Source organism: Sinohyriopsis cumingii, unplaced genomic scaffold (genome assembly GCF_028554795.1).
Source record: "Sinohyriopsis cumingii isolate HCF-2022 unplaced genomic scaffold, ASM2855479v2 utg000829l, whole genome shotgun sequence".
NCBI lineage: Eukaryota > Metazoa > Mollusca > Bivalvia > Unionida > Unionidae > Sinohyriopsis > Sinohyriopsis cumingii.
The window spans coordinates 410035-433521 of NW_028315935.1; the positions used below are offsets into that span (position 1 = coordinate 410035).

Sequence of the window (23487 nt, forward strand, 5' to 3'; positions counted from 1 at the left end):
GGGGAGCTACCACTTTCACTGTAGGCCCTAGAGCCTTCTTGATGCCACTGTACATACCTTGGATGTGTCCGGACTCGGCACTGCACTGGATCGTTTCACACAGTTGTTGCCAGTACTCGTTCGCACACTGTCTAGCGATGCGTTGGGTGTTACTTCGGGCACTTCTGAGAGCAGCAAGCGTCCGTTCATTAAGGCATTTTTTGTAAGCTATGAAGGCTTTTCGTTTCTCCTCGATTTGTGGTTCCGTCCTTGATAGGTGTGCGTTGAACCAGTCTTGGCTGGGTCGTTCCTTCTTGCCAAACGTTGACATAGCTGTACTGTAGATGGCACCCTTCATGGCGTTCGACATGACTGTAGCATCGTGCTCAGGCAGGTCCTGGAGAGCCTTGTCCAGGGCGGACACATACTCCTCCACCTTGGCAGGGACTGACATCTGCGCAGTGTTTATGCGAGGACGTCCTTTTGGTTTTGAGTGGTGTAGCGTGTGTGGCTGTAGTCGCACTTTGCTGCTCACAAGGGCATGGTCGGAGTCGCAGTCTGCATTGTGGTTGGTTCTGGTGGAGAGTATGCTGTTAAGGGCAGAGCGCCTGGTGATGACCAAGTCGAGTTGGTGCCAGTGATGAGATCTGAGGTGTTTCCATGACACTTTGTGTTGTGGTTTACACTTGAAGAAGGTGTTTGTGACGCACAGGCCATGGTAGGTGAATAGCTGCATCAGTCTCTGACCGTTTTCGTTGGTCTTTCCAGTGCCATGATATCCGAGGCAGGTAGGCCATGACTCGTGGTCCGCACCTACTCTGGCATTAAAATCGCAAAGGAGGAATATTGGTTCGTTTTGGGGGCATCCTTTGGTCTGTTCGTCCAGCTGCCCATATAACTGATCCTTCGCGTCTTCTGACGACGTGAGGGGTTGGGGCGTAGACACTGATGATGTTGACAGGACCTGAAGCAGTGGTGAGGCGGATGGACAAGAGACGCTCAGTGCCTTCTGTGGGAGGTTCAGCCAAGCCCAGGAGATTGTTTTTGATGGCGAAGCCCACTCCGTGCTGGCGGGGCTCCTCAGGTTCTCGACCCTTCCAGAAGAAGGTGTAGTTTTCCACTCTGAGGGAGCCACTAGAGGCGAGCCTGGTTTCCTGGAGGGCAGCTATGCTGATATTTAGTCTGGTGAGTTCTCTATCGATGATGGTCGTCTTTCTGGTGTCGTCCACTTCTCCGAGGTCGTCGGAGATGCCTGTACACATGGTGCTCACATTCCAGCTTGCAAATCGAAGAGCTGGAGTCTTCTTTATTGGTTTCTTGTTTCTTTTGTCTGGTATAGAATTACTGTCTGCTTGTCATGCTGAACAACACACTGAGCTACCAGACACCCACTGGAGCAGGCAGACGATGGCGGGTCAACACATTATTGACCGGGGGCTGCCCGACTTGAGGCGGTCGATAGTCGGCCAGTGGGACACGATGATCCCCCGTCAAAGCTGACCCGTGGCGCCCCTTCCCTACGCCAATCGGGTGGGACTTATAACCCGTAAACTGTCAGCTTCCGTGTTGTTTCCTCACTCAGTAGCGAGACTGGAGTGTCCTCTCCAGGGCGCAAGCCTGGGCGTGGAGTATGGAGATCCTGGGCTGCCCAGACGTCAGGATCCCCTTCTCGTCCTTGCTGGTGGGGTCCAAATGAATGCTGAGCATGACATTTGGCACCAGTTTGGATGCAGGAGCTGCCGAAAGGAGGTCGTAGTCGACCACCAGCCGCCTTAGGGGCTCCACTCCGGATTTTCTGTCTGGGTTTAATCCTGTAGCCTTTCCTTCTCCCGAAGAAATCCACAAGGCAGTGGAGCCATAATCCAATGGATGGGACTTGGTGGATTTTGAATCAGAATTTCCTTCTCCTAGATGAACTGCCCGACAAGGCTAGCGAGCTTCATCTGCCCGGGTTTGGAGTCAGAGTTTCCCTTCTCTTAGACTGGTTGCCTGCCAAGGCTAACGAGCTCAGTCTGCAAAACCAGTTATACCGCCGGGCACTCGGTCGCGCCACACAGCAGGATCTGTTAAAACAGGGGGCCCCGCGTGAAGGTGCTGCTGTGGACACAAGTAACCTCCTGCCCCGCATAGCGAGACAGTGGTCCTGCGGCGATCACTAATCCTGGGAAGGAGAGGCTATGAGAGGCGCTTCACTTTCCTTTGGCGAGCGGGACGCACACATGGGCTCTCTGGCTTGTGCTTTGGTCTAAGCACTATCCATTTAATACATAAACTTTTGGACATGAAACAAACCTATTTAAGAGTTATTTACTTCTTGGCTCTAGTAAACTACTGTTTAAAATTAAAGTTCACTCCTTTCTAAAATCATTTCATATGCAACGTGTTTATATTTAATGTTCATTTATAAGAAAAAGCTAAAACAAAACGAGTAACAACCAATCAAATAAGTTCATGTTTCTCTTTATATCCGTCGCACACGTTGTCAGCTACCATTTGTGTCCCAGCGTGGATGTTTCCTATCACTTACTCTCGTTCATTAGTAAATCTGCTGTTATGTCCATCGTGCTAGGTACACTTATCCGCAGGCAGATCAAGTGCAGTCATCGTCTTCTTCCCATGGAGGTACAACGTATGCCATATGAATGGTCACTTTTCCATCGGTGATGTCAAATTTTTCTATCATCGTCTGCACGTCTTCTATAACCCTCAAAAGTTTGGAAGAAGTTAGTTTTGCAGGTGTGCTAAACACGAGACATACAGGCGAGTTCAAACTGTCGTGATACATAGATAGGCTCAAACGACCTCGACCTTTGACTTGGCAATGACATTTGAGTTCCTCTAACAGTGAGTCAAGTAGGTCTGTAATGAAAATTGCTACTTTCTCCGCTGGAATGTCAGACGCGAAGTCTTTAAATTTCACTCTGTAGGTGTAAGTTGTCGTCCTAAATTTTCTCGAGGTCGCCGTCTGAGTCATTTGGATGCTAAAATACTAATTTAGGTCTACTGAATCCTTTCCCTTCTTGGACGCACTTTGCTGTGACGGTATGGTGGTGAAAAAGGTCAATGATGTTTGTTCCTTCCCTTTTTCATCTGCGTAGAGTGAATCATCTTCCTCGTCGCTTGTCCTCGCAATGAAGTGTCGTTTTTGAAAGTCGTCCCTTTTTATACTGGGTGATATCAGCATTCCATAAGGTAAAGGTTTGTGGTCTGGACGTTGCACTGGTTGCACGTAGTTTGTCATGGTGTTAGTACATAAACAACTAAGATGTGGTACTGCATTGGTGATGTGATCATGAGACATATAATCACACCCGAGTTTCTCGTTGGACTTGAGTCTTACTTGAGTCTTACGCTCGATACTTGCTGTTTGAAAGGATTCATTTTTCTCGATTGACGTTGGAAGTGACAATGAACTATCGGTCTTGGAGGTTGTCCCTTTTTATATGCTGACCAATATCGACGTGACCGTACAGCAAAGTGAAGTGGTTGAGAAGCCTCACTCGCTTCTGGTACACGAGCTGATACCGTTTTTCCAAGTGTCGACTGACGATTTGGTGAGTGGGTAAACTTACAATCTTGTGCGGTTCGTAGGTGATCACTTTAAAGTTTTGTAAAGGGGCTCTCGTTGACTACCTTAGGTTGGGGTGGGGTGCTCTCAGTATTATCTTTAATTATTACAGAAGACTCACGCAGGCTCGTTTTTGTTAGAAATTGAAGTAGTAGAGATGCAAAGCCACGCTAAGAAGTGGCCTCGTACCAATCTTCCATGGTCCGTTGTAAAAACTGATTTTTAGTGTCACGTTCAGGGTAGCAGAGGGGACATCCATGAAATAAGCATCCGTTAAATTCGTACATGATCTTGTGGTTTCTTAAGTCTCAACCATCCACCGAATACATTCCGATGGTCTTTTCGCCTCGTCCGTTACGGGCATGTTGAATCCATTTCCTTGTCGCACAAGTAATGTAGCCAGCGTAGGGCTTTGACCGAGTATTGACGTTTCACAAAGTTTGTCGTTTGTAGGCTAATGACAGCCAGGGTGTTTTCGGCCAGGAAATGTTGGCGGTACACTAAGGAACACGCTTTGGCAATGGTGCAGGCGTCTTTCAAAGTATCGATCCCTCCGTGTTCTATAAACAGTTCTCGAAATTTTCCACAACAACGCCGTAAAATGTCCACGTCGGAACGAAATACTTTAATATTTCTTCCTGAAAGTCGAAAGGGTCCGAGATGTGAGCCTCGTACCAAGTGTAGAAAGCTTCTCGTTGTTCGGTACGCATGTTGTCGGGGTCGTAGTCGTGAGCCTCAGGCAGATGGGGTAGAACGGCGTGTTGATTGGCTTCGGTATTTAAATTAGTGCGGAAAGTAGCCTTTGGCCATTTCTGTCATTCCAAACGCTTTAGGCATTCGACTCAAAGGCATGGCCAAGTAGCTCATCGAATCTTTAAACTGTACTCGACCCACTTGCATGGAAATGATTTTGGCTCCGTTCAAAGTCACTTTAAGACGTTCGGTGCCTTGTTCCGTATAGTATCTCGAAAGAAACTGTTCATCGTATCCCGAGAAATTGTGAGCCATTACCTTGGCATGGCGATGACAGTCTCTTTGTCCTCTTGGCTCCACGATTCGTCGATGGGGTCTAAGATCCATTGGGCGAAATCGGCCAGCGTGTTCTGTCCCCGAAAGATTTTTTTCACGTCCTCCAGGAATATTGCTGTAATGAGGGCAATGACTAAAGATAGGCTCTTGGGTGCACTTCTCACACGCTCACTGAGCCAGGAATGTGAATTCCAGTCTCTTACATACATTCGAAATCGACAAAGATGAAAAGGCCTTTCTTTTGGTCATCTTCCTCCTCTTGTTTGGAATGGTAATTTTGAATGTAGCATTCGTGTTCCAAGTCCACGATTTGGCGACAAATGTGACATCGTTTCTTTCCTGAACATACGTGTGCCTTGGCATTATTGGTACGTATGCCTTGTGCACAAGTAGGGCACAATCTCAGGAGATGACAAGCACTTTTCTGCTGTGAACTTTGCGTCTTCAAATGTTGTTGGTAGCGGGTAGGGCTGACAAAAGTGCGCTGACAAGCTGGACAATGCACTCGTTCTTGTCCTTCGTCCAGACAGGGTTGAGATTCCATACATCCTGAGCTCTTCGATCCACAATGCTTGTGTTGCTCTCGATTGTTATAGCTATAGTCACATTTCTCACAGTGATAATCGTATCCCAAGAATGCGGTGATACTGGCGATGGCATCGAAATGTTCATCGTGATAATAGACGTGAATGTATTTTCCGTCTTTGAAATGTAGGCCTCGAAACAATAAAGGTCCGCGCACTTCGTGAAGGTGCACTTTCAAGGTGTAGCGTGGAGCTAGGGACATCTTGCAATTGTTGCATTTCAGAAATGTCACAGGGTGTGTCTTTGGACAGGCCAGCTTGTTGTAACAGGAGTTCTGCTTCTCATTGTTGTTTGGCTCAATCCGATTGTTGAATAGTTTTCCAGGCTCGTTTCCATTCTACCGTGTCGTTCCTTTCTGCATAAGTTCGTCCAACGATGATGGCACGGTCTTGAGGGTTGTTAATTTGGATGAGGCTCTTTTTGGTACTGCGAAGGTCGTCCACCAATAACACCTTTTTGCGTCCTGTCCCATGGGGAAGAGACACGTGGGTCATAAACAGTGTCGCTTTTCCATCGATGATTGAAACTTGTCATTGGACTGTTGCACGTGTGGACTCTTGTCGATGACTTTCGGAAGGAGTCAATTCTGCTGGGCTGCTAAATTGGATCCAAACGGGTGACTTCAAACTGTCATGATGAATGGAAAGTATCAAGCGATCGTCTTCTTTGGCTTCACATTGTCGTTTCAATGTGGTTAGCAAAGAATCCCACACCTCGGTGATGAACTCTTCTGTTTTCTCAAGTGGTACGTCGGACTTGAAATTTTTAAACTTCACTGTGTAAATGTAAGCCGTAGTTCTAAATTTTCTAGAGGAGAGCTTTTCCGTCTCTCGAACGTGGTAATACTTTTCTGGTGATACTGGTAGACTTTGTTTTGGAGTAGGCTCTCTCTGTCTGGTCGCAGACGTGGAAGGTGTTGGTTCAGGTTCGCTCATGTCTTCAATTTGAGCGAATACTTCTTTTCGTGTGTGAGGCGATACGTCAGGTCGCTGACTCTTACGTTCTTCTCTCTCACTGAAATCTTGCGATCGTTTCATCTCGATTGCTGATTCAGAAATGATTTAACCAAGTTCGTTCTCTCCATATATACCCTCTCTACCTCTTGTTGTCATAACGACTTGGTATATTTCACAAGGACAAGTGAAATCCAAACATATAGGAACCCAACGACAGCGTTGCGTCTTAAATACCTCATGCATCTTGACGACCCTTCGATTCAAACCCTACCACGAAAGAAAATGTTGCAAGAAAAAACAACACATTTGGTGTCCTCAAAAGATCTAGAGACGGCACTGTGCCGTTAGGACACGTGCGTACTCCAGAAAACCATGCTACTCGACAACGATGTCTCCTTCTCTCAGTCACTTCTACTTTGTTGCTGACCACGATGTCTACAACCCTCTTTTAACACACATTATTCTTCATTTGATATTTAAAAGAAATACTAAACCCATTTTTAAAAGAACTACCCTTTTTCGACATTAGCGACGGCGTCTCCTCCTGCTGTTACCACTGTTACTCACCTACAAAGGTGATCGTTCCTAAGACCAAAGTACGAGACAGAGCAAGTATGTTTTGAAGTTTAATGAATGTATCTAAAGAACATCTGTCAAGCCCCTATGTTCCACTTCTGTTTGTGATAATAAATTGTAATGCTTCATATATTTTATTCTTCATTGGTGCAAACTGTACGTGGCAGTTTGCAAATGCTACTTTCCTTCTGCATTATTGTAAATGGCTGCTTGCAAGTGCTACATTCATAATTCCATCCATGTATATTATATTCTTCATTGATGCAAACTGTAAAGGGATAGTTGCAAGTGGTTAGATCTATTTTCCTTCTGCGTCATTGTATCTTGCATTTTGCCAAACGCTGAATTCATTCCGTAGTTTGTCGTATGGCAAATGCTATGTCAGTTATTACAAGTTTTTAATATTCTATTTATAAACTTGCTATATCGCAAATTACATCGTCCCAGCTGTTGATTTTGTTCTGCATTTAACAGATTTTGCCTTGCAACACCATAACTTCAAAATGTTCTCCTAGTCCATACTTTATGACAAATTGCATCTTGTAAAATCATGATTATAATGTAGCATCAAGCATGTTGCAAATTAGCATCAGGGAAGTTGGCATGAAATAATGCCTCATAATGACAACAGATGGCGCTGTGAAATGTCAATTTCTTACAAAATGACTACTCCCTGACTCTAGCAACACGAGATTATACCACTTTACGGTATTGTTAGGCGTCTATTTTAAAATATCATTGAGTTATTTTCCTGTGGGTAATGGCATATTACAGTCAGCTGGTTTCCCAGAGTATTAACACTCGGAAAGGAGGTGGCCTGTAAGAAGCATAGAACAAATTAAATGTATCTAATTGTATACAATTAGATATATCTTACACAATGTTATATATTCGCTGACCCTTCACATCCTCTTTTGATATGGACATTTTGTATGTGTAATTTTACCGCAACCGGTATCATAGGGTATAGCCGAATACAAACAAAATTTAAACGATATTACATCATGTCATACCTGCATGAAATCCAAGTTGTGAGATATCTTTCCGATCGTTCTCAAAATAAATATGTTGAGAATTATATGGCCTAAATTGTTGTAGATGTTTATTTTTTGATTTTGGACATATGTGTTTTAGTTTTCCGATATTATTCGTACATTTTTTTAATTGAAATTAAAATATTAAATATATTTAGCCCAATAATATATATATATATATATATATATATATATATATATATATATATATATATATATATATATATAATGGCTTTTAAATTATTGGCATGAAGCAATTTGATATACCAATACTGTTGGTATATCAAATTGTCATCCACCCATGGTGCAATAATACGCATATATATATACATTCTTGGAACTGTACGCTGTCAGTTCTATTCCGATAGATCAATGATGAATTTCTACTCATTAATCATTAATGACATATGAAAATAATGATAAAAAGTAACAATAATCCTCATTTTCTAAATGAATTTAACATGGTACACAATTTCATCGCAATCCTTTCTATTTGTTTCCCGCTCACCTCATGCATAAGGGTTATAATACGCAGAAAGTTGGAGTGAGAGAGAAAAAGAATTTGGGCTGGATGAAAACCTTGAAACTATAATTGCACCAAGTAACTTAGAAGAATATGGTTCGGCATGTGTATACATCCCTTGCGATCTGTCTAGTGTTTATATAATCAATGATACAAAGTTGCAATAGCCTCATTATATAAGAAAATATATTCTAAGTATGGATCTATTTTCTAATATAAACATAAAGAACATTTCCACACAATTGAGATGTTTTGTTCCTCAGATTTCAAACTGGAAACTATATTTTGTATCATTTAAAATCATATGCATCCATTATCTGCCTTGGAACAATGAATAAAGAAAATTCCATAATTTAAATGATTTAATCACTCAGAAGACAGAGAGTCATGAGCAAGTTAGTTTCTTCACAGAATAATAAAAACCGCTAACCATTTTCTGACTACAGTTGAGAAATGTCTTAGAAGAAAGTAACAGCTACTTTATAAGCATGAAATACATTTAATCTATGTTATAGGCCCCAAGTACTATTCATCAGGTAAGACACAAGACTGGGTTTCAGAAAATGAAGCCACACAAGTACCAGTTCATTACTTTGTGAAAAATGGGGTCATTATGAGAAAATGGAGATGTATCTGCTGGTGATGAATGGTCAGTGAGCACTAAAATTGTTGTTCCAAAGTCGTATAAACAGGAAATTCATAGTCAAGCTCATGAAACTCCTATGCTGTCATTTAGTTGTCAATAAGACTTGTCACAAGAACTTGAACCATTTTTATTGGCTGAAAATTAAAAGTCATGTTTATAAATGCAGTAGATCTTGTCACACTTGTCAAATGGTAGGAAGTCCCAATCAGAAGATACATAAGGCACATCTACAACCAATTACTGCATTTGACCATTTGACAAACCATTTAACAGAAGAATGGTAAACTGGCGGTTTCTTATCTGATATCAAGTCAGGCAACCAATACTTGTTCACCATAATGGGTGCATCCACAAGTTTTCCATAGACTATTCCTTTAAAGAATGTTAAAGCAAAAACTGTTCTAAAGGTTTTGGTAATTTTTTTAACATTTGTTTGCCACCCCAAATCTGTCCGGTCTGATCAAGGGTCAGATTTTATGTTTGAATATTTCCGACAACTTGTGCATGAATTAGACATCCAACAGTTTAATTTTTCCGCCTATCACCCAGAAAGTCAAAGGGATATGGAAAGACTTCATCAAATTTTGAAGAACAGTACTCAGTCATAGTACATTAATAAAGGAAGGGATTGGGATGATGGTGTTCATTTTCTGTTATTCGCTGCTAGGCATTCAGTTTAAGAATCATTGGTTTTGGATCTTTTGATGTGGTATTTGGACATACTGTCCGTGGACCAGTTATTAAAACAGAAACTTCTTTCAAAAGATTTCAAGATTCATCTTCTTGACTATCTTTCATATTTCAAATTTAAGTTATTAAACACATGTGAAGTAGCAAGAACTAATTTTCACTTTACTCAATCAAAAATGAACTTTAGGTGTGACAAAATTACACAGGGAACTTTAAGCCTGGTGGTAAAGTTTTGGATGTCTTACCAATACCTCAATATCATCTTCAGGCTAGGTATTATGGTCCTTATACCAGGGTTCCTGCAGTCATGGAAATCCTGGAAAAGTTTGTAAATTACAGGAAAGAATTTAAATGGCCTTGAAAAGTTTTGAAATTTTTATAAGTCATCCAAAGTTTTGGAAAAGTCATGGAATTTGGTTATTTTGCATTATCTGGTCGCATTTATTTGCAGATGCAAGAGTCTTACCAACCTAACTTCTTCAATGGATTTTCTTAGAGTTGGTTCCCCTAAAACTGTAGTTACACTACATCCAGGGATTTTACCACCATTCAAAATCATTGTACTCAAAGCATTCAAAAGAGAATGATCTATCTGATTGGATGAAGTATGTCAAAAGCCAACTGTAAAATGTTTTTGTGTTAAATTTACATGTTAGGTCAGTATTAGAGGTCATACATTTGCATAAGAGGTACTCTTGAAGATGGTAAAGAGGTCTTGTAAAATTGTGGAAAAGTCATGGAATTATTTTTAAAGATTGCTGGAACCCTGTTATACTTTTCAAAAGAAAGTAGATGACTTAAATTATATCATTAAGAGCCCTGGGAGGCAGAAACATAAACATATGTTTGGTATGTTAAAGGAGTATTTTGATAGAGATAGAACAGTTAATGATTCATTCAGTTTAGTTGTATTTATCCCACATAGTGAGAATGTAAACGATGGAATGCAATCTGTCTAATGACTTTAGTTTAACCAACATTTGGAATGCCGACATATTAAAAAAACTGGACCCAAAATTTTCATATCTGGAATAATAGGAAAGGAGTGAACTAGAACAACTATTACATGATTATGAACATGTGTTTCCTGATGTTCCAACACGAATAAATAAAATCTATCAAGACGTATACTCTATCAGGACATCGATGTTGTAGATTCTACCTCTGTGAAGCAACAGCCCTATACGGGTTTCACGGTTGCAACGGAGTTACTGATCGTAGCACCTAAAAGTACATCCCTTAGCTCCAATGCGCATGCTCACAAAATATTTCCAGTTCCGGACAGTTCACCGTTCTACACTTGGTTAGCGAAATATAAAGTCAACAAAGGAAGGTATCTTTGCTGTACTACAGATCATTATGGTTAAACCAATGAATTAATTATATATGTAAAACATCTTTTGTTCATACTAGGAGAATAATTATAGACATTAAATCAGATAATTAGATTCAGTGTCCATACTTACATTATATCAGATAATTAAATAATATTTACTTTCCATACTTAAATGATGTCGAATAATTAAATTAAATACACTGTCCATACCTGATAATATAGATTCATTATCCATAATTTCAAATACATTTGTAGGAACATTTCACTCTGCTCTCCGATTTTAAACATTTATTGCACATTTTGGGTTATATAACTTTAACGAAAACAATCTCAACAATTTGCATTTTTCATATGTTGATATATCCTTCTTTCTCAGTTTTTTTTCGCAAGGCTAATAGTTCGTTTATAACACGAGTTAAGAAAGTTATAACACAAGTTCGATAAGAAAATTATAACACGAATTAGATATGTCAGCTGATTTGTAATGCTGAACATTTTAAACCAGAAAAGTTTTTTTTTTAAATGGAACACGGTATTTTAATGTATTCAGAGGAACTTAACAAAGCATTTTGAAAAAACTCAAGTTAATTCATGAAAAATATAATGGACATTGATAGAAAAGCCACGGAAATAAAATTAAAATGATCATCAAGGAGACTCACACGTACACCTGTCTGTTCAAGTGTGGTTGACATTTGTGCATTTTGAAAAATCTCAAGTTATTTCATGAAAAATATAATGAACATTAATAGAAAAGCAACAGCCTAAATCAATAATAAAAGAACCTTAAGAAGTTAGAATTGTTTTCTCGTTGTCGTTCAACCTCCATTAACTGCTATGATTGAAGCTGTAAAAAATAAACATATTTTCATCATTCTTCAAGCGAGATAAATTGCAAGAACTTTTTACGCAGCGATACACTTTAACACATTTAAATAATACAAACTAGAGCATAAGGTAGTAATGGAAAGATAATAAAGTCCTGAAATGGGCAGATAATATTTATTTGAAGGCTGGGAGCAGCGCAAGTTAGTGGAACAAAAAATAATTGATCAAATATTGATAGAAATTCTTAAGATAGTGAGATATCGATCCTGCTTGCATAATGTGAGCGGTCTGTCACATTTTCTTGATCTACATCTGCCATCTTAACTGATTGAACTATCCGGATGCGAGTTGCACCGATATGCTCTCTGGTGTTTTCAGGGGGAGATACTAACCGTGAAACCCCTATAGGATGAATCCTGTCAAGCAGGAATATTTGAAAAAGGAAGGTCACCTTTACTGGAGAATGATTACATAGATCATAGAACAAAGTAAAAGTAATTGCAGGTCACCGTGTATTCTTGTGCCTAAAACAGATAATACGTGTACTTTCCGCATGTGTACTGACTAAAAAAAAAGTCAACAGTGTCACCAAAACAAATTCATTTCCAAAGCCAAGAATGGATGACTGCATTAACAAATTAGAAATGTTCAAATATTCACAAAGATTTACTTTTTACAAGGAATCTGGCAAATTTAAACTTACTGAAGGAGGAAAAGAAATTTCGCCATTTGCAACTCTAGATGGGCTTGCTTTATCAATATGAAGTGATGTCCTTTGGAACAAAAAAATTATCTGGCAACATTCCAGTGTGTAATGAATCTTAATATCTGTTCTAGATAATTAGAATGCATACATCGATGATGTCATTATCTACAACACCTAGGAAGATCACTTGGAAACCATTCAGAATTTTTTTGTATTAACTCAGTGAAGGAAATCTGACAATTTATGTACAAGTGACTTTGCCAGGTTTATTTCATTTTTAGGACATATTGTGGGACAAGGTTAAGTTAAATATATAGAAGTTATGATCAAGGTCATCATAGTTCCCAGTGCCTGTTAAAAGAAACTTATGATATGGATGCTTGTTGTCAGAAATTTTGCTATGTTTTTCCATAATTGACGAGCCTAGGACAAGTTTGTTAAGAAATTTAAGTTTCACTGGTCTGGAATTTGTTTGGACAAATTAAAAGTATTGCTTAAAAGTGTACCAGTTCTTTCAGCATCAAATTTCAATTATTTAAAAAGTCTGTTGATGCAAGTGATGTTGCGGTTGGAGGAGTATTGATCCAAGATGATAAAAATGTGGATCATCATGTACGGCTATTAAAAAAAGTAAACAATCAGATAAATTGTTCCACAAGTGAAATGGAATGTTTGCCTTTGACATTGTCTTTGCAACATTTTGAAGTGTATATTAGTTTATTTCTTTCTCTGGTTGTTGTATTCAGTGATCACAGTCCCCTCATTTCAGAAAATGAAAAGTAGAGGTTGTGGAGGTTGAGATAATACTACAAGAATACAGCAATGATATTTGATGTCAGGGAAAATGATAATAAGGATTGAGGATGAACTCTATGTGAATAGAAGTAATATATTGCTTTATTCTGTGTAATTCGTACAACATTTAGTTTTAACTATTATAGTATCAGATGCATATTTGAGTTTGATGTAAAATAAAGCATTATTGTGTAAGATAATACATGTTCTTTGAGCATTTCAACAACAATCATCTGCCCACATGTCAAGCATTCTTTCTGTGCATCTACCTGCAAATAAAAAATAAGAAAGTTTAAGAACAATTACCATAAATTCACTTTTATACATATTAATTTGTGTGGTTTTCAAAAAAATTGGACACTTGTATGAGTACTCAAATCTGTGAATGTGTTATGGTGTTTTTGAAACAATCAACACTTATTTAACAGCATGAAAGAAGAGAATTCACAGTAAATGCACAAAATACACATGACAAATTTACATGTACATATTCAAGTAAACAATACTGATTTCATCAAATGATTTTTAGATATTACTGTTAATGAACCTCCCCCAATTAATAAATTAATGAATATGAACTATTTCTAGTATTATTGTTTTCAGTTTTGATGATACATGATGAAATTTGTATTTACAATAACAAAGTTGCAGTATAATACAACTACTGATGTAAAAGATAGACATCTTTTATAAACTTGAACACTATTCATAATGATACAACTAAATATCTGCTTAAGCTTACCAGTGTACAAGTTTTGGATATGAAAGAAATATTATACCAAAGTTTCGTCTGAATACAGTATGATGTTGATAACATAATTTAAAAACTATGACACAAAACTTTAATACTGTTGACAGTGCTCTGAAGGAAATTTGAGAGTATGTTAATGCACTGCACAGTGTTTCACATTTTTAAATATAAACAACAAACCTGTGCTTCCTGACAATCTGTCAATGCTGATAAATCAAGGTCTCTTTGAATGGGTCATATATAGCACATGGCTTGCCCCAAGCTGCTTTCATCCGCCAGGTAAGCACTGGTGTATCCACTATGTGGCATCCGAATCCTTTCTAACAACACAAGGCTGCTAATGCCTGACCTGAGCAATTCAAATCCCCCTCCAGATTTTAATCTGAGAAAGCTTTCTTCAAGTTTAGTCCTGAAATATGCGAGGTCACTGTCCTTACAAACATTTATCTTTTTATCTCTCAGACCAGCATCATAAAGGCACTTTCGTTCATCTCTGCTGGGAACACTGTCCTAAGAAAAGATGGAAAATAATCTGTTAGTGTTTGTGAAAGCGCACCAAAATGAAGTCCAATGTGGTATCAGCAGCAAAGATGAGAACAGTAAAGATCAGCAATGTCCATGACGCTTAGTACCCAACAACCCCAATTAGTCACAAAATTACTACATGACAATTTTGACTAAATCTGTCCTATCTATCATTCCATTACAGATGATACATATCTAATGACGTGAGTGTGGTATTGAAACCACCTTCTGACAATCTCATGACAATATTATGAGTTTCACCATATTAAGCTTCTACCACAGAAATAATACAGGCATGGCAATGTGCACACTTCTGTGTTTGCAGTCACAATACATATTGGTGTGTCCAAAAATATTCTCTATATTTCCTCTTAATGTTGCTACTATTACCTGATCCTGAACACAGTTTAGGTGTGGTGAGGTAGGTCAGAGTGTTTAGAAACCTGGGTCTCTTTTTTAATGTGGATATTCCTATGGTGTTCTTTTAGTCTCAACTGTACACTACTAGGACTAGACATACTGCATTGGATGAGAGCAGACCTGCCAACTCTTATGATTTTTCCGAAAGTCTTACAAAAATTACCCTTAAAATATGGACTTACGACATACTAGCAAAATCTACGGGAAAAGTATCATTGTCGAAAAATCTGGATAATGGTTCATCCGTGTTTTATTTGGATCCGGGTTTCATCTTAGAATTAGCGAAATTAGTCAGGAAACCAGAATAACTTTACGGCAGTACCCCAGATGCTTTAAACTGCACCTATTTGTTCACGCGAATCGTTTGCATGATCAAACTGTTGATTATATAATGTTTTTAAATGGCGTCCAGATAGCAATGCATGTTGAAGACGAAAGGGAAAATAAGCTTCTAGAAAAGTGTTAATAATCAACACATAAGAATAAAAAGGAGTATTCATATTCTTGTGTATAAAAGCTGAAAAGGACACAATTACGTCTATTGGACATCTCGTGCCAGTTTGAGTATGTCTTGTGGCGGGAGATATGATTGCCGTCGTCAAGTGAAATGGAAAAGAATTTCCAAGAATTATGTAATGTTGAGAGATAGCAACAAGCCATTGAGCTGCATAGGGTTTGGAACCAGAGTTTGTGCAACTGTACTAGTGGTAAATAAAGTATACGCGTACTTTACAAACGTTTCAGTTGAACATAATGTTTATCGTTGATGCGTCGAACTTTTAATTATGTTTTTCAGCTTTACAATAGCAGTTATTGATATTTTGTTACAACTTACTGAAAACTAGTCAATCTTATGCAAAAAAGATCAACTGCCTTACTGAGACGGACTCGTCAGGGTTGGCAGGTCTGTGAGAGACAAACTTAATGAGTCGGAGATAGAACAATAAGATATTCTCATGCTATATTCTTCCTGGTATCTCCATCACCCAAAATTGGATGTATCAACCATGGCTCATTGGTTAGCATACAGAACTCATGACCGAAAGGGTTTAGGTTAGAATCCTACCAATGGACCAGCCTAAGTCAGCTACTGTCATGTGTCCTTGGGTAAGGCACTTTACTCCAATTGCCTTTTCATTAAATAACCTAACTGTGTTGCTGTGCTGATAAACACCTAACCAAACTGGATGGGTCTGCTCCGGTGGCCTAACTGGTTAGAACGTCTGCCTCTGATGCAGGAGGTCGCAGGTTCAAACCCTGGATGAGTTGTACCAAAAACCTAAAAAAAAATGTTACTAACAGTTGCCTCACTAGGTGCTCAGCATTAAGAGGTTATTGTTAGGACTGGTCATCCTGGGGTAAGGATAATGTGACTGGGTGGACATGATGCTACATATCTGCAGCATGATACCCCAGTGCTAGACATCACTATAAACTGCCACACTGTAGACATCATAGTGATATGACTGAAAATATTTTAAAGCTATGTTAAAAATCCAAATCACACATAAACGCACGCACACCCACAACCACACTGGATAATTATACCTAGTGAAGAGTCATACAGAGTTGCTATGAAGTTTTGCCAAAAATATTAAGGGACACAAAGAATTTGTGTTTCTATATAAACGAAAGGAGTTTGTTCTTAAGTGAAAAAATCTATGATTTAAAAGAAAGCTGGATTTTTCTTTATACCTCGGATGTGCTTGCTAACAAGCAAAATCTGTGGGTCCAATATGACATGGGTTCCATGGCCCTGCCTTTACTGTTTTCCCGTCTTGGATTGGGGAACCTTCCAGCAGTTATGGGATGGAAGTATGGAGTATATACATTGCCTAAATTTTCGTTAATCTCTGAAATAGATCTTGGTGTTGAGCCACCTGTGGTACTTGCTGCACATAGGACAGTGGTAGCTGAAGACAGGGCATCGGCAAGCTGCAGATTGCTCATCATCTAAACCTAAAACAACAATAAACTGGATATATTATTAGTAAAAAAGGAAAACAACATAATGGCCAAAAAAATAACTATTTGCTTTTAGGTGAAAACTTGAATGCAAGAAACCCTATCAAAAATCATCAACAACAATTTATTGTACTAATTAGACTGCATAATGTTTGATTTACTTGTAAACATTAATTGTATCACGACTTTAGCATATGGACTACTTGCAAATGAAATAGAGGTAATGAATTGATTGAATTATTGATATGTGATTATATTACACCAATGCATGAAATATTAGATAGTACCTTAAAGTGAGGGCTGAAAAGCTAATTAAGTCTGTTTAGTTTAGTTAATCTTGTTCATTACATTTTAAAAACTAAAGGTGAAACAAGATGCAATATACTGAAGGTGCAGTGATCAAAAGGCTGAATATACAAAGGTATCTAATGCATGAAAATAGGCTACAGTGATCTTATTTTGGTGTGGCCAAGTCACTTTTAATATGAAGAATAAACTGCATAAGATGCACTCCAGGATATTAAGTATAACACAAGTTGATAAATCAATACTATATGAGCAAAATGATTAATGTCTTGCTCCATTACTGGAGTTTCCTTAACATTACTGTATTATCATCTTAATTACGGTACATTATTATGTTTCAGGAGAACCCTTCAGACAAAGTACTACATTCAAATTCAGGATGAAATGCAACAAAGATTTTATTTTTTAAGATCAAACACTATGAAAAAACACCTGACACAAAATCAGACCAGCTGATGGTTCTATGATTTATTTCAAATAAAATTGGTGAATATCACATGATTTGGTAAACTTAACGGGCCAAATTTCAAATTTCATCTCAGGTTCAGATATATATCTGGTACTTTTGTGATGGTCAAAACATCAGAAATTACTAACTATAATCCTTTTCATGGTTTCTGCCAATATTAAGTGCAAAAACATTATTTTTTCACCTGCAAAAGATCAGATTCTTCAAGACAAAAGCACTTTTGTACAGCGAATATAATAAATATGAATCAGGTAATAAAATGTTTTGGGAGATATTTCTTCAAGCAGTCATTACTGAATATAACCAGTGTGTTCATGTGGCATAATTTACAAATTTATTTGGCACACTGGAGGTTCTGTATGGAGATAGTACCGAAGTAAAAGGATTACAATCACACATCTATCTTTTCAAAACAGAAGACTGCATGTGATGAACATGCATAAAACAGTCAAATAAACAATATAACAAATACACCAAACAAATAATTAATATCCTTCCTATCATATCACTGGTGCTATGATACTGCAGTACATTCCAAGTTTTCAGTATTTTACTGCGAAGCACCACTAGTCACATGCTTATCACCATACACTGGATGAGCATATATTACTTGTTCCGCATCATCATTTGGATCTTCTTAAAATCTATATAACTGTAAACAATCTGTTAGCAAGTTGTCATCTTAAATATCCTGTGATGTTGTGCAAGAGTCAGATGACATGATTATCATATTTGTCAAGAAACAATAGACTGAATCTAAACATATGAGTCAAAATGTAAAGTATCTTAATGTTGTTGTTTTCTGTAAGTTTGATAGCTTTTTCAACTGACAGTTGTTGACTTTAAAACGTTCTGTTACTTTATCTCTTAGCACATTAATGTGCATTTAAAACGTATCACTGGTATACTTTGGTTTCAAAATAAAACCATTTCCTAAGCATTATTGACAACCAACTTAAATAATGTGCATTCTCAAAAAGATATTTATACATAAATCATCAATAAATTTACATGAAGAAATCAACAATAAATCTACACGAAGAAATCAACAGAAGAATGCTCTGGTCAAAAAATCTAATCAGAACAAAATGCAACAGTAACAGTGTATGAGATGACACCATCTGTGAAAGAATCCAGGCAAGAAAAATTCAAAGAGCAAATTTCTGACATCAACATTAGAGTCTAGTCTTCAATTTATTTTGGACATAATTATTAGGTAAAAAACAAATGTGTACTTCCAGTTGCCTGACTGTCCCAGTTTTTTGTTGCTGACCCAAGCACTTTTTCCCCCAAGGGTAAAAACAAAATTCCCAAAATATATTTGATCATTGAATTGAGCCGGTTTTGACAAGTACTTGTAGTGCTTAGTATGTAATATATATATACCTACCTACCCTAAGTTTAAACCAGTGCAATAGCTAACCACTTCTTAATTTTTTTTTATAAATGCTAAACTTAAATATTGTTTAGGTCAATATTTACAGGCATCATCAATATCTGATAAAAGAATTCAAGATATGTCCACGTAAACACTATAGTCAATAATAATCTCAATATATCACTTTACTGGGTTTTCCTAACATACTTCCTCAACTTTCATGTGAATTTTACGCAACATATACATCAGGATCCCAACATTAGGATACATATATGCCATCCGATATTTACCTGTATTAATCAGTTATCAGAGTAACTCCTCTTTCACAACCTGGAATCTACATGGTGTCTGTTTAACAATCTTTTCCCACAATCATCTTTTTGAAACTTGGAAATTAACTGCATTTAAATAATAATCAAAGAACAGTAAATAGACATACATAATACCTTTAAGTGTCTTTAATTACTTGTTTGCTGATTGCTAATTTTAAGACCTGCAATACTGTAGTACTCTGGGCTAAATTTAATACTTCATTCAAGTTCATGAACATTTGGCCTCCAGTTTAGTATACTTATTTGACCTCACCTGTGTGTACACCCCATCAAGAACCTTAGGCTCCTCTTCCGAAACCTGCATTCTCATTCTTCCCACCGTTCAAACGAAATCATACGGACAACGTTCTTTCGCGCACCAGGGACCAGCTACGTGGATCGAAGTACCTATAAATGTTAGACACAAAGACACTGTGACCTCATTCAATAGTGCTCTTACAAACCACCTATTTCGACTACAATAACAGACCTTAGCATGTATTTATTTTGTAATTTCATTGTTTATTTTTGTAAATCTTGTTAAATTCGTTTTAAGTGTTATCTAATATTATCAAGCGTTTAAAGCTTCTAAAGTTCAGTCGCTGTACTAAGTCCACATTATTATAAATCTAAAACAATATATCTAAATTTCGACTTTATGGGTTCTAGGAGTTAAACTGCAGTTCAAATCCCAGCTATGATCTAGTCTTTTAACTATCAGCCTATGAATTATTGCTTCTAAAAGCAATACTTTCACTCATTGTTCCCTTAAATTAGTAAAGTTCAAATGTCTTTTCTTGGTATTGTCTAAGCCCAAACCGGTTTAAATATTTTTCTGGTACGTTACTATACACCTTCTGAAATACAGTGACGTATAATTACCACGATTGCTCCGATTTAAAAGACGATTGCCAGCCATGGCAATACGTTAATTACCCAATTCAGGAAGTATATTTGATTCGGGATAACTCGAAACATGGGAATACCCATAATTTTCAATGAAACTCAACTTTCGATTTGACTTCAGAGTAAGAGTCGAAGATCACTTTGTATTATATTCAGTTGTGTATGTGGCTCAAAACCCTACGCAATGTGATTGTTGACCGTAGAAAAGTTTCATTCAAATGAGTGACAATTATCGAGATAGGGGGCCTTTTTGCGTGACCCTTAAGGGTATGTTCCAGGATTTCTGTGAGTCAGATGCACTTGAGGCTTTGAAGGAATTTGAACCCCTTAATGCCAAAGCTCTTACGGATGGCAGGTGGATAGTATCTTTCAAAACGAAGAAAGGTAAGTTCCTCGATAAATTCGATTTTCGATCCTATGTAATAAAATGATTTCGAAGTTCTTGAAAGGCCCTAATCGACATTTGAAATTCGTTCCCTTTTTTAATATTAATTTCTCTCAATTTTGTTGCATTTATCATATTTTGACTTCATACCCCACCTGAACCCCACCAACCCCTACACACTATGCCCCCGCGTAAAAAATGTGTCGGTGTGCATTGGAAATAAGAAATAAATTCAAATCATTTACATGTATATACAAATCGACACAATAAAAAAATAGAATTGGAGAGCCCAGGAAACAAAATTTCCGGCTTCTTTTGTACGCATGCAATTAACCTATCAGTCCCCAGATGTTCAATGTCTAAAGCACTGTTGATAAAACTGTGGGTTTTTTTCCTCTTTCTTAACCTGATTGATGTTGTTTAGCAATCTTACATACAAACACGTGATGAATTAAAAAAGTAGAAACTACCCGAGGATATGACTATACTAGCTTAAGCAATCTTACATATTATAACAATTTGTGGGAATATATTAAAGTTTTCTTTAAAAAATACCGAAGGTAAATAAAAGATACTTAAGTAAACACGTGATGAATAAAAAAAGTAAAACCTACCCGAGGATCTCACTATACTAGCTTAAGTTAACGTGGGGCATTCATGTGGTGAAAACTATCGATTTGACGTGACTGTATATCGTAACACCTACACGGTTAACGCACTCACTTTACGTAAATTTCCAACTGGGGGTCGCTGTACTCTGTGGTTTTGGTGCTGAATACCTAACTAAACTAATACATAGCTTCTCATTGCACTTATTTAATCATATGAAAGACACACACACACACACACACACACACACACACAACCCGCAACAAAACAAAGCAAACATCAAAACTACACGCAACAGCGTTTACTCTTATAACCTCAGTGATACGTCACACCCAGTGACATCAGTTCCTAAATATAATGAGCAACTCTTTTCGAACAGGCACCAATATAATGGCGGCAAGGGGTTATTGCACAGCCGTATACATCACACAAAAGAATAGTAATACATGTATTAATAAGTGGGCGGAGTAGTCTTCGCTTCTTTGAAAGTGTTTTTCAAATGGTTAGACATATACTTTTCATTCTGTAGAATACGTACATTCAGCTTGACATAACTTCACCATTCTGAATCTAATTGACCTGGAAATTTTACTGTCAACCGAAAATCGCTCTCTTATAAAACGGTCAAAGGTGTATTATTAATTAATTCAATACTGACGAGCAGTAATTGTTGTCACGACTCTATCCCATGTGTACTTATTGACATGCTGCTGAAATAATAGGGCTATATCTCTGGACATCATCATCCAGTTTTCTTCGAAATTTCCAATTTTTATCGTCCTATTTTCCTCGAAAACTTATCTCAGTAATCATCTAGGCGAAAGGTTAAATTATTTACCACACGACATAATTATCTTTATTTCCCGAATGTTCTTAAAAGGGTCCATATTCCTAAATCTAAAGCTGCTTATTCACCTACGGCCAAGGGCTATGATGTCCTAATTTATTCATAGTTTTCTAAAATTTACTTTTGTAACAATTATCCAGCCATACAGTAGATTATACAATGGCCCTAATTCGAAATGTGTACTCGTTTTACTCCTAATGTATATGCAGTCTAGTTGACGTTGTCAAGCATCTGTTTGTTCAATTATCACGGATCTACCTCAAAACATAATAATACAGCCTTTTCCTTAATTAAAAAGTTAATCCGACAATCCCATGTTCCGACTCGGACCTTTTCACTATGGTACAACATACTGACACTATATGGGCGAATTAATCCATAATCCGATGTTCGATTCCCAAGTATGAACTTGTCTGACCGACAAGATATTGCGGGGTGGGGTGGGGTGAGTTGCTATTAGTGCTTGGATAAAATGAGATGTCGGAGGTGCATTAAACAGTGTTTAAGAACAAGATCATGGCTATTTGGGTCTTTCTATTACAATATGGACAAGCTAATAAAGCAGACTCATAACCTCGGAATGCACTGTAAGGGGAAATAAGCGAAGTGTGTGTGTGTGTGTGTGTGTGTGTGTGTGTGTGTGTGTGTGTGTGTGTGATTTCGATTGTTAACGTAGCTTTAACAATTTTCCAGTCATATCGCTACGATGTCTGCAGTGTGGCAGTTTAAAGTGATGTCTAGCACTAGCACTGGGGGATCATGCCGCAGACATGTAGCATGATGTCCCACCCAGTCACATTGTCCTGACACCAGGCCGACCAGTCCTAACACTGACCTCTTAATGCTGAACGCATAGCGAGGCAGCTTTTGGTACCATTGTTAGAAGTCTTTGGTATGACTTGGCCGGGGTTCGAACCCACGACCACCCACATCCGTAGCGGACCCTCATATCAATAGGCCACCGGAGCGGTTGAAATAATATAAGAAATTTAAATTTGTCATTCAGTGAACAGTGTAAACTAATCCTTTTCATATTCTCATACTGGAAGATAGGCTTGTGCAACTCAGAACATACTGTATGACCTAGATAAAAATGACGTAGAACTGGTTGAAATTATACTTGTTCTTCTCGCAGTGACACGAACTGAATGTTCCCAATCACAATTGCATTAGTGTACAAGATAGGCATACACTGCACATGATAAAGCTCATGCCCGTCTATACACAGGTATGAATAAACAGACTAAGATTACGGCGTCACATTCTATAGGCTTGATCAATAGACCTCCTAAACATCCACATATTAAAAAGAAAATAAGAACCCCCAAAACCGATAAATTAACGTTGACCAGGAGGAACACATT

The 23487-nt window shown here is 37.9% G+C and overlaps 1 protein-coding gene across 1 annotated transcript; it reads right to left on the reverse strand.

The window, feature by feature from the left end:
* Positions 1-14186: 14186 nt before the first annotated feature.
* Positions 14187-21511, reverse strand: LOC149773194 (uncharacterized). Its single transcript, XM_089946665.1, has 4 exons — positions 21391-21511; positions 19651-19784; positions 16643-16906; positions 14187-14512 (listed from the first exon to the last, which is right to left on the reverse strand). The coding sequence occupies exons 3-4, from the start codon at positions 16898-16900 to the stop codon at positions 14237-14239; spliced, it is 534 nt and encodes a 177-aa protein (XP_089802791.1). The 5' UTR covers positions 16901-16906; positions 19651-19784; positions 21391-21511; the 3' UTR covers positions 14187-14236.
* Between the last annotated feature and the right edge of the window lie 1976 nt (positions 21512-23487).

Coding starts and splice junctions, on each gene's coding strand:
- LOC149773194 (XM_089946665.1), bottom strand. CDS start 16,900: ATGATGAGCAATCTGCAGCTTGCCGATGCCCTGTCTTCAGCTACCACT. Junction 14,513..16,642: donor TGTTAGCAAGCACATCCGAG/GTATAAAGAAAA, acceptor ATCTTTTCTTAG/GACAGTGTTCCCAGCAGAGA.